General features: G+C 39.4%; 1 protein-coding gene across 3 annotated transcripts in view; it reads right to left on the bottom strand.

The window, feature by feature from the left end:
• PDS5A (PDS5 cohesin associated factor A) overlaps positions 1-10,648 on the bottom strand; it is a 110,250-nt gene extending 99,602 nt beyond the window's left edge. The window contains exons 1-2 of one of the 3 annotated variants that reach the window (XM_033105776.1): positions 10,508-10,648; positions 9,459-9,639 (exon numbers count right to left, since the gene is read on the bottom strand). In XM_033105776.1, coding sequence (XP_032961667.1) covers positions 9,459-9,599 — 141 coding nt within the window. In that variant the 5' untranslated portion in view covers positions 9,600-9,639; positions 10,508-10,648. Of the gene's footprint in view, positions 1-9,458; positions 9,640-10,285; positions 10,417-10,507 lie in introns of those variants that run through there. The other 2 variants (XM_033105777.1, XM_033105779.1) reach the window with 2 other exon arrangements.
• Between the last annotated feature and the right edge of the window lie 6,371 nt (positions 10,649-17,019).

The raw sequence follows: 17,019 nt of genomic DNA, 5'->3' as shown, positions 1-17,019 counted from the left end.
AGTAAACCTGGTTAACTGTTCAGTTGGTACAAATTCATAATGAATAATCACTCTGATATAAAAAAAGGTTAGCAACATCATTGCAACAAGTTTGCAAACTTAATTGTCCGACCTCGACCTCGTATACACACACATACATATATGTGTGTATGTAGAGACACACACACATATACTCGTATGTATGTACACACAGATTTAATACAAACAGAAACAAGTAACCAATTGTATATAAAATTTATAATCCCTCAGACAAAAGAATTCAAATTCAAGTAACTAATAAACATAGTACTCTATATAACATTGATGGGACAGAAAGAACTGCAAAGAAATCTTTCAAGGGATACTGGTATAGTAGTTCTGAATCTTTTTGTGTTTACAGTAGGGTAGTACAAATAAATAAATTTATCAAAGTTAAGGGATAACAGTCTTTATACTATAAGAGAAGGATGACACAAATATGGAATGGAGGAGGATAAAGGAAAACTGTGGTGCTGGATGATTTTAATTGAAGGTAACAGAATGAACTAATGATGTAAAATATACACGTATATTTTCTAGCTCTATATACTGAAAGGGCCTGAAATCACATCCTAGTAACAATATGAACACAATGCCCATGCCCAGATCTTGGTTTATAAACACCACTCCCTACCAAAATGGAAACAGGGCTAGTTGGAAATAACCTATCCAAATCTGGAGCAGGGAAGCACAAGGTACCAGAAAACAAAAAAGTGCTCAAAAACTCATAGAGCGACATGTCAAAAAAACAAAGTTTCAAAAAGACACCCAAATGAGTATGCTCAATTGGGACAATTTGACTCTCAAAAGGAATAAAGACAGGAATGGATTATAATGCATTTATAAAGACTCCATGAGTAATTTTTAAAAATGGATGCAGATTCTTTACAGAATGCCAGCTTGTATACAAAATTACATGTAGAAGGAATGATAGAATTAAAAAGTCAACATTTGATAATCATCAATGTGGATGATAAAGCAGTTAAGTAAGAACTGTTGAAAAACAAGTTATTTTTACAAACCGTCACCTTAAATATTACTTATGAATTGTAAAGGGGGAAAGGTACCTTTACAATGGAGAGCGTTGGCCAACTGTGATCAAACTTAGCATAATCAATAGGACAAAATGACATTATGTGTCTCCTGATATAATTATAATGCAAAGGGAACTAACTACACAATACCACTTACGCAGCAGTATACGTGCCCAAAAAAGTTCAACCTGGATCTAAGCAAAAGGAAATGAGACAAAAACAGATTATAGAATTCCTATAAGACAAATGCTTCAAAAATGTCATGTCACGAACAACCTCCCTTGCCCCCCCCAAAAAAAATGGTGGTGACATGATAAAAAGAGACATGATAAATGCATGTAATCGTACACTGGAACCCAACTTTTAAAAAATTCATTTTTAGGGCAACTGGGAGAATTTTATTACAGATAATATAACAGATATCTCTGTATCAGTGTTAAATTTCTTGTGTGATACAATTATAATTGTGATACAGTAGGAAAATGTGATTATTTGAGGAATGCTGAAGCATTCAGAGATGGAATCTTATGTCTTCAAGTGACTCTCAAACAAAAAAGTATGTTATGTCTGCCTTTTGTGTGTGTGTGTGTGTGTGTGTGTGTGTGTGTACAGAGACAAAAGCAAGCAAGAGTGAGAAATGTTTTATCTGAGCAAAGGGTATGGGTGTTAAAGGTAGTTTTTTCCACCTTTTCTAAAATGCTTCCAAAAGTTGAGATAGCAGGATGGAAAAACTTCATTATAATCAGCCAGTAATACTTTCCAGTAAAAATGCAAATAATATGAGAAAAAGAGTTCTAAGATCAAATCATAAGCCTCTCCCATAATTTTTCCATAACTAGCACATAAAAAAATTTCTACACATTTTTTCTTAGTTTTTAAAATAAATTTTACAAATCTAGTAAATTAGCTGCAAATATACATGTTGTTTTTGAGATTAAATGTTTTTCAAGTTTACAAGTATACCACAAAGCGTACACTTGGTATACTTTGACTTGGCATGAGAGCTCCTGTGGTAGCTGAAAGATGCTACAAATTCTTTCCTACTTCTTCCATTGAGAAGTAGGGTCAATTTTTCTCCCCGTGAATGTTGGCTGGGCTATGACTACTTTAACCAGTAGAGTAAGTTAGAAGTGACACTACCAATTCTGAACTAAGCCTTCATAAGTACTGGCAACTTCCTCATGTTGTCTTAGAGCCCTGAGTCCAACTACGCTGTTGGAGAGACCATGTGAAGTAGCCTAAGACTACCACACACAGGAAAGAGGGCCCAGCTGAGTCTAGTCTTTCAGCTGTTCCTACCAAGGCACCAAGTGTTTGAGAAGCCAGTTGAACCTAGACCAGTCTAGTCACCAGTTGAATACCACTGAGTGAGCCCTGTAAGCAATATGGAGCAGAATAATCAAGTCAAGCCCTGCTCGAATTCCTGATCCACAAAATCTGTGAGATAATAAGGAAAGTTGCTCACAGTAGCCAAAATGTGGAAGCAATCCAGGTATGAACGGATAAACAAAAGACGTTACATACATACAACGGAATATTATCCAGCCTTAAAAAGAAAGTAAATTCTAACTCGCACTATAACACAGATGAACCTTGAAGACATTATGCTAAGTGAAATAAGCCAGTCACAAAAGGACAAACATTGTATAATTCCACTTACAGAGTAGTAAAATTCATAGACAGAAAGTAGAATGGTGGTTGCCTGGGCTGGGGGAACTAGAGAATAATAATTGTTTAAAGGGAACAAAGTTTTAGGTGGGGAACATGAAAAAGTTCTGGAGGTGTGGATGGTGGCGATGGTTACACAACAATGTGAATGTACTTACTGGCACAGAATTACACACTTAAAAATGATTAAGATACTAAATTTTATGTTATATATATATACATACATACATATATATATATATATATATATATATATATCTCCACAAAAATAATTCGCTGTTTTAAACCACTGGGTTTGGGGGACAGTTTGTTACACAGCAAATAGTTTCTCTATGCAAATGGAATCTAAAATAAGAACTGTGCTGCACTAAGTATTACTTTACAAGCACATACCGGCTATATTTTAGGACTTAATTTAAAAAAATCTTGCATCTCTACTTAATTTTTTAATTTCTTGGCAGAATCTTCTGCATTAATACAAATATTAAAATATACAAGCAAAATTTACTTGAAATTACATACTGAATTTCCTGTAAAATCAGCATACTATGTGGCAATTGGGGATAAATAAAAATCATTTATGGAAGTGAAAATAATTAAGACCAAACTAAGTATTTCTGGAGTCCACCTGAAGGGAAGGAAAGGGAAACAATTCATGGTCTTCCTGCCCCTAATCTATTTCTCCCTTCTCCTAACCTAGGTTTGATGAGAAAAGGGGGATGCCCTACCTTAAATCAAGCCCACCATATCCTAATTCCTACTAAACTACCAAACAGACCAGACTATAGAAAGCAGAAGAATGTGGGGAAAAGGGAGAATGGTTGATACAAAGAGAAAGATTACAGAAAAACACACACACACACACCACACACAGAAGTGAAACCTGGTGAGAGAAAATAGGGGACATTTTCAGAACAATAAAACTCTATTATTTCATCTTTCTTAATTCTTAGCACTAAGGTAGTAATTATTATGATTTGATTCTGTGACGGAAAATATAGCAGATTTGGGTGTGGCGTTGTAGCAGGAGAACTTTCTGGGGCACTGAGCTCTAAGACCAGGTAATAATAAATGGACATAAGAAATTTCACCCTGTCCATCCCTCCCTCTAAAAACCAAGGCGGGGAGCAATGCTAGTGTGACTGTGAGGCAGCTGCATCTCTCTCACCAGCACCTCACCATCTTGGACGTTACCAGGTTGACTCCACGCTCACACAAAGTAATCAGCAGAAAAGCCACAATTAACATAGGAACAATTGGTCATGTCGCTCATGGAAAATCTAGTTGTAAAAAAGCTATTTCTGGAATTTATACTGTCAGGTTAAAAAATGAATTGGAAAGAAATATTCCAATCAAGCTTGGATACACTAATGCCAACGTTTATAAACTTGATGATGCAAGTTGTCCTCGGCCAGAAAGTTACAGATCCCACGGAAGTAGTATACCTGATGAGTTTCCTACAGACATCCCAGGGACCAAAGGGAACTTCAAATTAGTCAGACATGTTTCCTTTGTTGACATTCCTGGCCATGATATTTTGATGGCTACTATATTGGACGGTGCAGCAGTGATGGATGCAGCTCTCCTGTTGATATGTGGTAATTAATCTTGTCCTCAACCTCAGACTTCTGAACACCTGGCTGCCATAGAAATTATGAAGTTGAAACGTATTTTGATTCTACAAAATAAAATTGATTTGTTAAAAGAACGTCAGGCTAAATAAAGAACAGTATGAACAGATCCCTGCATTTGTGTAAGGTACAGTAGCAGAAGGAGCTATTATTCAATTTCCGCACAGCTGAAATACAATATTGAAGTTTTCTGGGAGTATATCCTAAAGAAAATTCTAGTACCTCTAAGAGACTGCTGTAGAACCCCGATTTATTGTTATTAGGTCCTCTGATGTCAACAAACCTGGTTGGTGGTTGATGACCTTAAAGGTGGGTGGCTGGTGGCAGTATTTTAAAAGAAGTATTAAAGGTAGGCCGGAGATAGAAGTCAGACCTGATGTTGTTTCCAAAGATAGTGAAAGAAAACTTATGTGTAAACCAATCTTTTCCAAAATTGTATCACTTTTTGCACAATAAAATGATCTTCGATATGCTGCTTCAGGGGGTCTTAGTGGAGTTGGAACAAAAACTGACCCCACTATGTGCACAGGGAAAGAGACAAAAAAAAGCAGCAAAGAATGAAGTGCTGCTGGTGAACACAGGATCCCTGTCGACAGAAAGAAGAGTTAGTGCAGTTAAGGTCCATTTGGGCAAAATAGACCTCACTAATCTTGTGGGCGCGGAAATAGAAAAATTTCCCTTAGTCGAAGAGTTGAAAACCACTGGCTTTTAATTGGGTCAGATAAGAAGAGTAACCATCAAGCCAACAGAAGATGACTGAAGAATATCAGTTAAAAAATACATTTGGATGAAGTCAGGTTTCTTTTAACAACCTAGGGGTGTAATTTCAAAGCAATACTGGGGAATACATTTCACAGCTCATTACCTTAGAAGCTGTAAGGTTATTATCCTTTTTTCGTGAAGAAAATTTAATCTCTACTACTAGAATAAATAATACGATCTACAATAAATGTCAAAATTGGCATATTGATGGATTTAATCCACATTTAGCAAAAAAGGAACATTGCTAAACAGTGTCAAATGTGTACATCAATTCAAGTTTAAAACGAAACTGCTGTTACAACCAGCCTTTGCCATATATCACTGGACCTATTTGAAATAAAGTTTTTATTTTTCAAAAAATTAATATAAAATAAAAAACAAGGCTTATGAAGGTCTTCCCATCTCCAAATTAGCAAGAAAGGAAGGAACAAAAATGTGTGTGGCGCATAGCTCTGTAGTAATACATGATCTGGGAAAGACTGCATATTCACAAACTGCGGGCAGAATCATTTAATGGAATTTTGTATGAACTGTTTATAGATGTATTTTCAATGTGTTATAAAACTTATCAGACATGACCTCTGCATTAGTTTCAGAACCCTTAACTATACAGGAGGAAAGCTATTTGTGAACTATAGATCTTTTCTTTGCGGGGGGCGGGGAAGGGAACAGAACTTTATTGGGGAACAGTGTGTACTTCCAGGACTTTTTCCAAGTCAAGTTGTTGTCCTTTCAATCTTTGTTGTGGAGGGCGCAGCTCAGCTGCAGGTCCAGTTGCCGTCGTTAGTTGCAGGGGCCGCAGCCCACCATCCCTTTCAGGAGTTGAACCGGCAACCTTGTGGTTGAGAGCCCGCACTCCAACCAACTGAGCCATCTGGCACTGGCCCACGTGGGAATCGAACCAGCAGCCTTCGGTGTTAGGAGCACGGAGCTCCAACCCCCTGAGCCACTGGGCCGGCCCCTTAACTATAGATCTTGACGCTTAATGTAACATTGGTAAACTGTCTACTGTCCTTCCAAACAGCTGACTGACTTCTATATGTCTCTTAATATTTCTGTCAATTAATATACAATGGTAATTTATCTAAGTAAGAAAACTGTTAATAACAATTTTCAGCTTTCTATGACTACGGTTGATCACAACCTGTCAGACCCAGTTTCTTCACTTGGAAAATAAGAACAAAACCAAATAACTTCTAAACTATCTTTTAGTTCTAAAATTCTAAATACGTACGCTATCATCACTGGTATTCAATCTCAGGTAAGGTACTTAGTTGCAATTCAAAATATTTTCAAATTATCCTTCATTTTCAAAAATAAAAATATTTCTCTAATTCAATATTAATACAAAATATTCATTTGTTCCTTCAACTAATATTTGTTGAGCACCTAATTATGTGTCAGGCATTAAACTTGGCCCTGGGAAGATACAAAAGTAAATAAACAAAGACATGGTACCCACATTCAGGAAGCTTACAGAGAAGCTGGGGAGACAAACTAAACATATGCATAAGTTTAATATCACAACTTATAATAAGTGATATGAAGGAATTAAAAGAGAACATAAGGGAGAATCTAAGAGACTTCCCTTAAGAAGAACAAATGAATGACAAATGAACAGAGAGGAATGGTACATACAGGCTACATAATGTGGAAATCTGTCAAGGCAGAAATAAACATGGCATGTTCAAGAAACTGACAGAAGACCAGTGTGATTGAACATAAAAATATTTACAGTAGTTTTTTAGAAACAGAAATTAAAACTTCTAATATGAAAGTATATCTTAGCTCTTCAAAGACATACTCTAAGAATTATTTTCAAGGAAGTTTCAAAGCATCAAGGAAGCTTCAAAGCATCATGAGTTTCTCTCTAATATTAAAAACAAAACAAAACAAAAAACCCCCAAAAAACGCTGTCCTGTATCTCCTCCCTGCAAAAGACCAAAGTAACCCTCATTGATTTGCTTCTCTTTTCACTTTACTGTTTTCAACTGCATAATAAAAATCACAACTTCTTAGTTCTACTTTGATTCCTTAGAAGAAGGCTTTAAGAATAAAAATAAATATGATGCTATTGCCCTGGCTCTGCCACTAACCTGCCCTATGACTGATCTTGGTAAATGTTCGTTGGCAACTTTGGGCCTAACCTTTATCATGTCAAATAAGGAGAGTTTCAGAATTTCTTTTAAGATCCTTCTAACTCTAAAATTATGGTTCTACTCTAAAAATGCTTGTTCCATTCCTTAAACTGATGGGAATTAGACCAAATACCTCTGAATTACATTAATCAAGATTTTACTTGCCTTTAAGCCCTCTTTGTATTTATACAACTGTTGAACATTGTTGCCATGTTATAATAAATTACTAAATGTATAAAATTTGCCCAGAACTACGGGTCTAATAAACACAAATTATCAAAAATACAGTTAAAATTGCTTAAAAATCTATACTTCAAAGGTGACAGTAATATTTTAACAGGGACCCCTAAAAAATCAAAGTAGTACTAAGTCAAAATAGAAAGGCAGGAGGGAGAAAGGCAAAATCTTAAGAATTCTTGAGAATAGCAAAATTTTAACAGCAGGACATTTAAATTGGTTAATATATATGACAATGTCAACTTACAAAAGAACTCATACCAAATGGATATTCTAACCCAATGCTCATTCTAGACTTGGTTCTATGTCCATTTATGGTTGACAGCATTTCTGATATTTAATCTACTTTCAAGTGGAAAATGTATATATAGTTGCAACTTTTTTTAAACCAGCTTATCCATCACTAGAATTCAAGGTTTCAATATCTTTAATATGATAACAATAAAAAAGATCCATAAATTTTTTTCTTAACAGTTTTTAATTTCATAATTTTTCAGCATCTCAAAACACTCAATATAACCTTAAGAAGCATCAATTAAGCACCTCACTTCATGTAAAATCTTTGGTATCAAGATTTCAATGAAAAGTTTTGTCCTATTCCTTCCAAAGAGGCAATAAATAAATAGATCTTAAACTACAAGAATATTTTAAATATTCACAAGCACTCACGACACTGTAAACATTTACTAGGCACACTATACTAAGCTCTAAGAGCAAAGGGGCAACATCATTCCCTAAAACTACATTTTCACCAAGTTGCTCAAGGTAGAAACACTGTCAACATTGTTTCTTCCCTCACCTCCCACCAAGTCTGATTCTAACTCTGAATTGTCTCTTAGATCATCCTCTATCACTTTACTCCCACAATCATTGACCTACCTCAAGATTTCAGCATCTTTCCCCTAGACTATTATTAACAGTTCCTAGCTGGACTCGCTGCTTCCAGCCTTTCCCTTCTCCAACCTAGCCCCAACTGTGACAGCGAAATGTCTTCAGCACTGGGAAATATCCTTTGGGGGTCAAAGATGCCCCGGTTGAGGAGCACTGTATCAAGTTAATCCCTTACTAAGAATGCATTTCTTTCTTTTTTTTTTAAACTTTTATTTTAAGTGTGTTTTTCCAGGACCCATCAGCTCCAAGTCAAGTAGTTGTTTCAATCCAGTTGTGGAGGGCACAGCTCACAGTGGCCCTTGTGGATATCCAACCTGCAACCTTGTTAAAAGCACGTGCTCTAACCAACTGAGCTAACTGGCTGCACCCAAGAATGCATTTATTTTTTTTTTAAGGCTGTGGCCACAAAAAATTGACCAACATAATGCTGAAATTTACAACCTTGACCTAATAAACTAAATAAGCTGACTCCTTATAAAAAGAGCCATCATACTCTCTTTTAAAACCCTTTGGAACATATGGACCTAAAACATCATCTTACTTTAAGCCTGAATTTTGAAGTCAGTACCTTCTATCAAAGTCTAACCATACTTAGACACATTTAAGTTTCTGGATATTAGAAAATTGTGACAATTTAAAGACTACCTTTTGGGCTTAAATCAAGTCTCCTCAGATGATGAAAACAGGACTTCCTAGGCAAATTATTACCTACATTTAAGGTTGCAAGCTACTTTGAACATAAATATTTTCATAAATATTTCTACAAAAAAACTTTAAAAGTTGAATTCTTGAAAAACAGTAAGATTAAAACACACACACACACACACACACACACACACACACCCTTCTAATTTCCCATAATGATTATGTCCCCACAGAACTTATTATTCAAAGATACAGCCGAGACAGAATACTTTTCAGAGAGGGTAAAAGAGAAGGCGATAAAATATCTAAAAAAAAAAAAAAGGCCTGGTAGGATTAAATTCTAAAGGCCAGGCCTCGCAGTGGAGTAATACCACAGGAGACAGCACCTCTTACCACACCCGTCTGAAGTGTGGACATTCTGTCCAGACGCTTACCTTCAGTCGTTTGATCATTTCGTCGGTGGTGATCTTGTCGGTGATCTCCTTTACCCCCGGAGGGTAAGCAATCTTCCCGTCTGCACTCACGACGCCACAGAGGGCAGTTGCAGGCTTGGGCTGCGCGGTGGAGAAGTCCATCCTGGGGGACAACTTTTCTTTCACAGTCCTCTACCGGCCTCTATCGGTCAGAAAACAAAAGTTCAGCGGGAAAGGGGCGACTTTGTAACCTCTTTTTTCATTTCAAAAAATCTCTAATCTGCAAAGGGCCTTTTCTCCCGGAAGGCCGGGGATTCGGCGGCGGCCCCGCCACCCGCTCCTTCCCGGGGTATGGACCCTAGCGGCTTCCCCTACACACGCGGGCCCGGCTAGTCCCGGGCCCACGGGGCTTTCTGGCACCAGGCGCTGCGGCCGCGGGAAGCGCAGAGCAGCGCCAGGAGTTTCCCATTCCGCCTTTCACAATGAAATCCACCCCCAAGCACCGAGGTCCGAAGTTTGGAGGCCTGGGGAGTCCGGCGAGACCCACAAGCCCCCCGCTCCGTCAGAGAGAAGCCCCGAGTCTCCGCCGGGCCGGTCCCCTCAGGGAAAAGAGACACGAGGCCTATAGTGCTCGGCTTAGGCCGCAAAACTAGCGATCAGACCGGACCCACACGCACCGGCGGCTCCCGAGAACGAACGCCCTTGCCGGGCCGAGCTTCGGGACCCCGGGCGTCCCCGCCACGCTCCCGCCCCTCCCCTGTCCCGCTCCCCCACCCCTACGGGAGGGGAAAACAAGCCACCCTCCACCCTAAACCCCACGCCAGGAAGCGGCTGACGCGGCTCCGCACTTCACATTTTGTTCCTTCAACTTCGGCTAAGGGACCCCAGCGGCTTCTCTCGCCCCCGGCGACTCGGTGCCGTCCCGCGCCGCCGAGGCCTTACCGGCACCTCCGGGCAGCCCTGCCGAGCTTCGGTCCCGCGCCCCCCCCCCCCGCCTCCGATCTCCCCTTCCGTCCCCTCCCTCCACCAGCCGAGGGCGGGAGCCGAGCTGCCGCCGCCACCGCCTTTACCTCCTCCTCCTCATGCGGACAGAAGGTGCATCGAACGCCCGGGCCTCTGTCAGGTGGTTGCGCCGCCGCCCCTCGTCGGGCTGCACACAAAGCGGCTCCGCCGGTCCCGCCGCCGCCGCCGCCGCCCGCCCCGGAGCGGCGCTGGGGCTGGCGGTGCCGAGGAGGAGCAGCCGCCGCGGGGGGAGACGCGGGGCTAGTGTGTGCTGGGCGGGGAGACACTGCCGCTCTCCGTCTGGCTGAGGAAGAGCAGCCTCGGCGGAGGCTCCTCCGGGAGCGTGTGCGCTCGAGTCCCCCCGGGTCCCCGCGGCCCGCCTCCTCGCACCTCGCGCCGGCCGGGTCCGCCGACCCGGACCCGGACGCCCCTAGCAGCGGCGCGCGCCCCGCCGTCCGTGCCCCAGGGAGCCGACGCCTCGCGTACCCACCGGCCGGTCACGCGAGCGGTGCGAGAGCACGCGAGAGCAGGGCGCGCGCCTCGCTCCCGCCCCTTCCTCCGCCGGCCGTGCCTCCGCCTCCCTCGGGCCCGAGGCTGCCGCGCGTGGGGCAGACAGCGCCGCCACCCGGTTGGCGCCAAGACCTGCCGCGCCGAGCGCTACGGGGAGGACGAGACCCAAAAGGCGAGCAGAGGCGGCGGGAAGCGAACCCGGTCCCGGAGGCCCTGTGAGGGTACTCAGGATACTGTACCTTAAGCCGCGGAAATGAGTTCATGACTTTTGGGAGTTATCCTGAAGGACGTGGACGGAACTGGTTGAAAGATGGTTAATTACTCGGTGAAAATGGACTGATTTCCTCCCTAGGGACAGAAGATCTGCAGACGGAGGAAAAGTTTTGCGACATGGCACAACGTGGGCCGCTTATTCTTGTTCTTTCTGACAGCCACCGGAGTTAGCCCTTTCCTCTTTAGATTTCTAGAATGAATATTTTGAAAGCTGCAAAATACAAAAATAGCAGAGTCGAGTGGTTCTCAAAGAATGGTCTGAAAAGTAAGTTCCTGGGCTCCATCCACTCCCAAACCGTGGGACCCAGAAATAAGAATGTTTACAAATTAGCTAGATGGTTCGTGTGAATATGGAAGAACTCATTTTAAAAAGAAGTATTTTAGATATACCGAAGAATAACTTTTTCCTTCATCTAGAGGAAAACCCAATGTAGTGGGTTTGAGCAGTTTAATGTAAAAAGTTGAACAAGTGAACCTCAGAAGCACATTGGTGCTTCAGAAGACGAACTTAAAAAAAACAACAACCCACAATAGTATGAAATAGCATTCAGCTCTTGAAACTGACTACTATCACAAGTTTAAAATGATATGCGATTATTCATTTAAATTATTCTTGATGGGTATCCCTTGGTCTTTTCCACATCCTTTCCTTAATCTTAAAAATATTAGAGGTACTGCACTCATGAATTGTTTTTCAGGTATTACACAAGGGAGATTCCAATCGCTTGGAATCTAACGTGCCACAGTTGCTGATTTACTAGAACTCTGCCTGAAAGTCTGTGCTTTGTTCTTGGGCAGTTAGAGTAGCAGGCAGAATCCATTCAAGAGTGGCTCTTTAGGCTCTCCCTCTCGCAGTGTTTTTTTATCTGTCACATTTAAATACCTAAAGAGTGATTGATGCTTTTCATTTTCATTCTTTCTCTAAGTAATTTTACCCATTATTAAATGGAATTTTGTATATGCCCATAAATTTTAATTTTATTTATTATTTTGTTAATATTGTTTGACTTTATGAACTCAAAAGATAGTAAGCCCTAGGGATTACAACACATAAACTTATATATTCTATAATTCAGGAATTCTAAAATTCCTGTTTTTACTTCCTTTCTTAAACATTTCTTTCCACTTACAGTAAATGAGATACAATCATTTGTGCATCAATTATTTTAAGAGGACCAACAATTATTTTAAGGCATTGTTTTGGTCACCGAGAAAAAAAATTGGTAGTGGGGAAGGGGACAAAATTCCTGCCTGCCTTGTTGGAGCTTAATTTGGGGGGGAGAGAAAAACAAACAAACAAACAAACAAATAAATAAATTGTTATAGAGGAAAATAGAGAAGAAGGGTGATGCAGATCCAATATAGCCTTTTGGACCTTTGTCCTTTGGTTTGTACTCTGACTGAAATGGGGAATTATTGGAGTGTTTTAAACAGAGAAGTGACGTGGTATGATTTATGTTCTATGAACGAGCAACCTTGCACAAATTACTTCATTTTTCTATGTAAAACAGGGATACTCATTTTCATCTGTAAAACAGGGATAATAGTTTTTTATTTCAGAGGGTCATTATGAGGAATAAATAAGTGAACATTTGTAAATTGCTTAGAATAGTAACTGGCACATACTGAGCTCTACTAATTTATATATATATATATATATATATATATATATATATATATATATATATATATATATATATATAATGAAAGAATCACTCTAGCTGCTGGGTTGAAAATAATGTAGAAATGCAAGTGTAGAAGTAAGGTAACTAAGCATAGACAACTGCAAAAATCCCAAGGAGAGATAGTAATAAGAACAAGGTAATAACTAACAGTGGAGGTGATGAAAACGATTTAAGAAAAAGAGTAGAGTCAAGAAATTAAAGAGGACTCCAGAGTTTTAGACCTTAGTAACTAGGATAAAGTAACTATTAATATAACATTAACTAAGGGGAGCACTTCGAGTATGCTTGGAGCAGATTTAGGGTCAGGATGTCTTTTAGACATCTAAGCTATTTAAAAGTCAATTTAAACGGTTACTGAACTGCTGCAGTGGGTAAATGCATTGTACTATGGTAGGCACGGGGGAAATATTTAAAAAGCAAAGAAGACAAAGTCCCTGCCATTAACAGGATCAGAATCTATTAGAGGAATCAGAGACACAATGAACGATAATTCGAGGCAAGGCTGTGATATATTCTATAATAGAGCTTTGAACTACATGGTCTATGAGCCTAGGAAAGGAGTGCTATGGTAGCTTTCCAAAGAGGAGCATTTGAAGCTGGGCCTTGAATGGTGAGTAATCGTGGTGAGCATTTGAGGAGCATTTGAGGCTGGGCCTTGAATGGTGAGTAATCGTGGTGAGTAGTTGTGAGAGGGCAATAGCTAATAGAGATAAGCACAAGGTGGAAAATGGCACAAGGAAAAGAATAAAACACAAAGGGGCGGGGATGGAGGTAATTAAGTGTAATTTTCGGGCAGGGTAGGGTGGTATAGTTAGAACAAATTGAAGAAAAGAGTAGCTTCGTGAGTCTTATTCTACCCCACATAATTTCAGTCAGCACCCCTCCCAATATACACAAATACAAGCATACAGTCTACATACAAAATGACATCTAATGCACCTTTAGGATAAATCCTTATACCCCTATATCAACCATACTACTAACCACAAATTCTGTAGAGAAATTCTAGATCCAAACTCTAAGGCAGTTCTGTCCAATAGAAATTTCTGCAACAGTAGAAATGTTCCATACCTGCATTGTTCAATACAGTAGCCGCTAGCCACATTTTAATTAATTTAATTTTGAAATCTAAACAGCCACATCTGGCTAGTGACTACTGTATTGGACAATGCAGTTCTAGAGTATAGTTTGTAGGAGTGATTGAGAGAAGTTGAGGGTAGAAGACAAACTGTGTTCATACTGAATGCTGTAGCTATTTAGCACAGCGATATTTTAAAAGGATGAATTGGAGTAATACAAAACTAAAGTCATTTATAGTGAAAGTGAACTAAGACAAAAATATAACCAAATTATAAAATTGCAAAAATATTTAAAGCAGTTTTTAAAAATGTGTTTATTCTATTTATCTGAAATTACTTGATTTTCAATTTGAAATGTAATTTGCTAAATCTATCCCGAATAATTTTACAAATTATAAATATGAATCATCCATGTATCTCCGTCACAGATAAATTTTAACAATATGTCATAATCACTATGAAACTAAAAAAATGGTACTTTATTTTAGTGTCTTTTCAGATACCACCGACAGCTTAGATTTGTTAAATATATTTAGGCATAGGATAATAGCATATCTATCTGTAGTGAATGAAATGAGTTTGACATGTTTCACAGCTGTCTGAATCATTTTGGTCTAGTATGACCAAGACGTTAGGATTAACTTGTTTGTCATAGTAATTTAAAGATTTTATTTGAATTTTGTCTAATATCTTAGTCTCCATGAACATCTTCAATTTAAAGTGTGAAGTGTGACCCACCTCATTAGCTGTATTAGCTTTCTTTGAGTTGTTTCATCAAAATTGAGTATTATTTAACAAGCAGGGACCGCAAACCACAACGCAATATTTTCAAATATGAAAGAAACTACAGGTACAAGCAACATGGGTAAACCTTAGTGACATAATGTGATAACCTGTTTACAAAATCCAAAAGCAAGACTCCGGGCAGTGATTACCCCTGGAGTACAGGGGAAGCAGGCAACATAGGGGAACAAGATGAGAGAATAAGTGCAAAGGTAGATACATTCTTATTAAATCTTTATTGTTAGGCAGAGTGGTGGTTCACATGTGTTCTTTGTATTAATTATATTAATGAACATATGAATGAATGAATGAATGAATGAATGAGGGCAATCCACGGACCAATGAGGGATGTGTTTATAACCCAAGAATTATGATTAATCCAATTCAGGGTACCTGAGGTCCAGAAGAGAAAAAAAAATAGACAAACTGAAGAAATTTTTAAAAAATTTATATTATAATATAAAATTTTTTGAAATTATATCCCCCAAAGTCAAAGAAGTTCTGCCCCATGATAATTTTTTTCCTAATAGTGGTAGTAAATTGAGAGATTATTTGGAGTTACATTTTATACAGATGCCATTTTGCAGCCCTTCATTAAGTTGCTAGTCCTAGGACGATAAATGATTATATGACTGAAAGAATTTTCAGGGTAATTAAACTTTGAACAATCACATTACAGCTTATTTTTACTATGAAGCTTGGGATGTCAGCCTCCTATTGTTTTATATGATTAAAATAATTAAGAAAGTAAACTTATAACAAATATTTCTTCACTGCAGTAAAGCCAGAAGAGATTCATTGATCTACATGTATTAGAGAGGGTAATCATTGTCTCCCCTCCTGCAAACTATCCCAGCCCTATATTTTCTTTCTATCTCTCTTCTTCTCCTTTTTCTCTTTCTCTCTCTCTCTCTCTCTCTCTCTCTCTCTCTCTCTTTCACACACAAATACATACACATAGAGCTAACTGAGTCTGCAGTGACACCTGAACCAAAAAAATGCCATCCCTAGGCTGAACTGAGCCAAAAAAAATATCACGACAGAGGCTGTGAACTAAGACTCAACAACAGATGGGACTTTTAGCTGAAAGTCTATCAGTGCAAAACAGTAAAGGCCTTTAGCTCTCTCTCTACATATGTGTATGCTAAGGAAACCTGAGCTGCCCTAATTTTTGTCTTGATTGTTCAGTTTTCCTTGAATTCCACATAAGAATTATTTCCATACAATAAAAAAAATACCTTTTTCTTGAGCTAATCTGAGTAATTTTTTTAATTTAACCACCAAACATGACCTGACTTAGAATTAACAATTGGACTTCATGAAATTTTAACCATGATCCATGAACTTAGTTTTACTGGGTTGAACAGTGTCCCCCAAATTCATGCCCACCTGGAACGCTGAGAGTGACCTTATTTGGAAATAGGGTCTTTGCAGGTATTATTAATTAAAATGAAGTCATACTGGATTAGGGTAGGCCCTGAATCCAATGATTGGTGTCTTTATAAGAAGGCATGCAGGGAAGAAGGCCAGGTGACAACGGAGCCAGAGATTGGAATGATGCAGCTGCAAGCCAAGGAACACCAAGGATTACCAGCAAACACCAGAAGCAAGGAAAGAAGCAAGGAAGGATTCTTCGGAGAGACTGTAGCTCTCCTGGTGCCTTGATTTTGTACTTCTGGACTGCAGAACAGTAAGAGAATGGATTTCTGTTCTTTTAAGCCACTGTGTTTTTGGTACTTTTTTGCAACAGCTCTAAGAAACTAATAAACCAGCCATATGTACAATTTATCTTAAAGTAGGTTTGTTAGTAGCTGTAAGAAAGCAAAAGGATTTTACCTTCTGAGACACCAATTTCATCACTCTTATTTTTGAAACTAAAGTTTTGCTTTTTTCTTTTCTTTTTTTTTTTTTTAAGATTTTACTGGGGAAGGAGAATGGGACCTTATTGCAGAACAGTGTGTACTTCCAGAACTTTTCCAAGTCAAGTTGTTGTCCCTTCAATCTTAGTTGTGGAGGATGCCTTTCAGCTTCAAGCTGTTGTCCTTTCAATCTCAGTTGTGGAGGGCGCAGCTCAGCTCCAGGTCCAGTTGCCTTTGTTAGTTGCAGGGGGCACAGCCCACTATCCCTTGCGGGAGTTGAACAGGCAACCTTGTGGTTGAGAGCCCACTGGCCCATGTGGGAATCAAACCGGCAGCCTTCGGTGTTAGGAGCACGGAGCTCCAACCACCAGAGCCACCGGGCCGGCCCCTA

This window comes from Rhinolophus ferrumequinum, chromosome 5 (assembly GCF_004115265.2).
Source record: "Rhinolophus ferrumequinum isolate MPI-CBG mRhiFer1 chromosome 5, mRhiFer1_v1.p, whole genome shotgun sequence".
Classification (NCBI taxonomy): domain Eukaryota; kingdom Metazoa; phylum Chordata; class Mammalia; order Chiroptera; family Rhinolophidae; genus Rhinolophus; species Rhinolophus ferrumequinum.
This window is presented reverse-complemented; position numbering and strand designations above follow the sequence as displayed.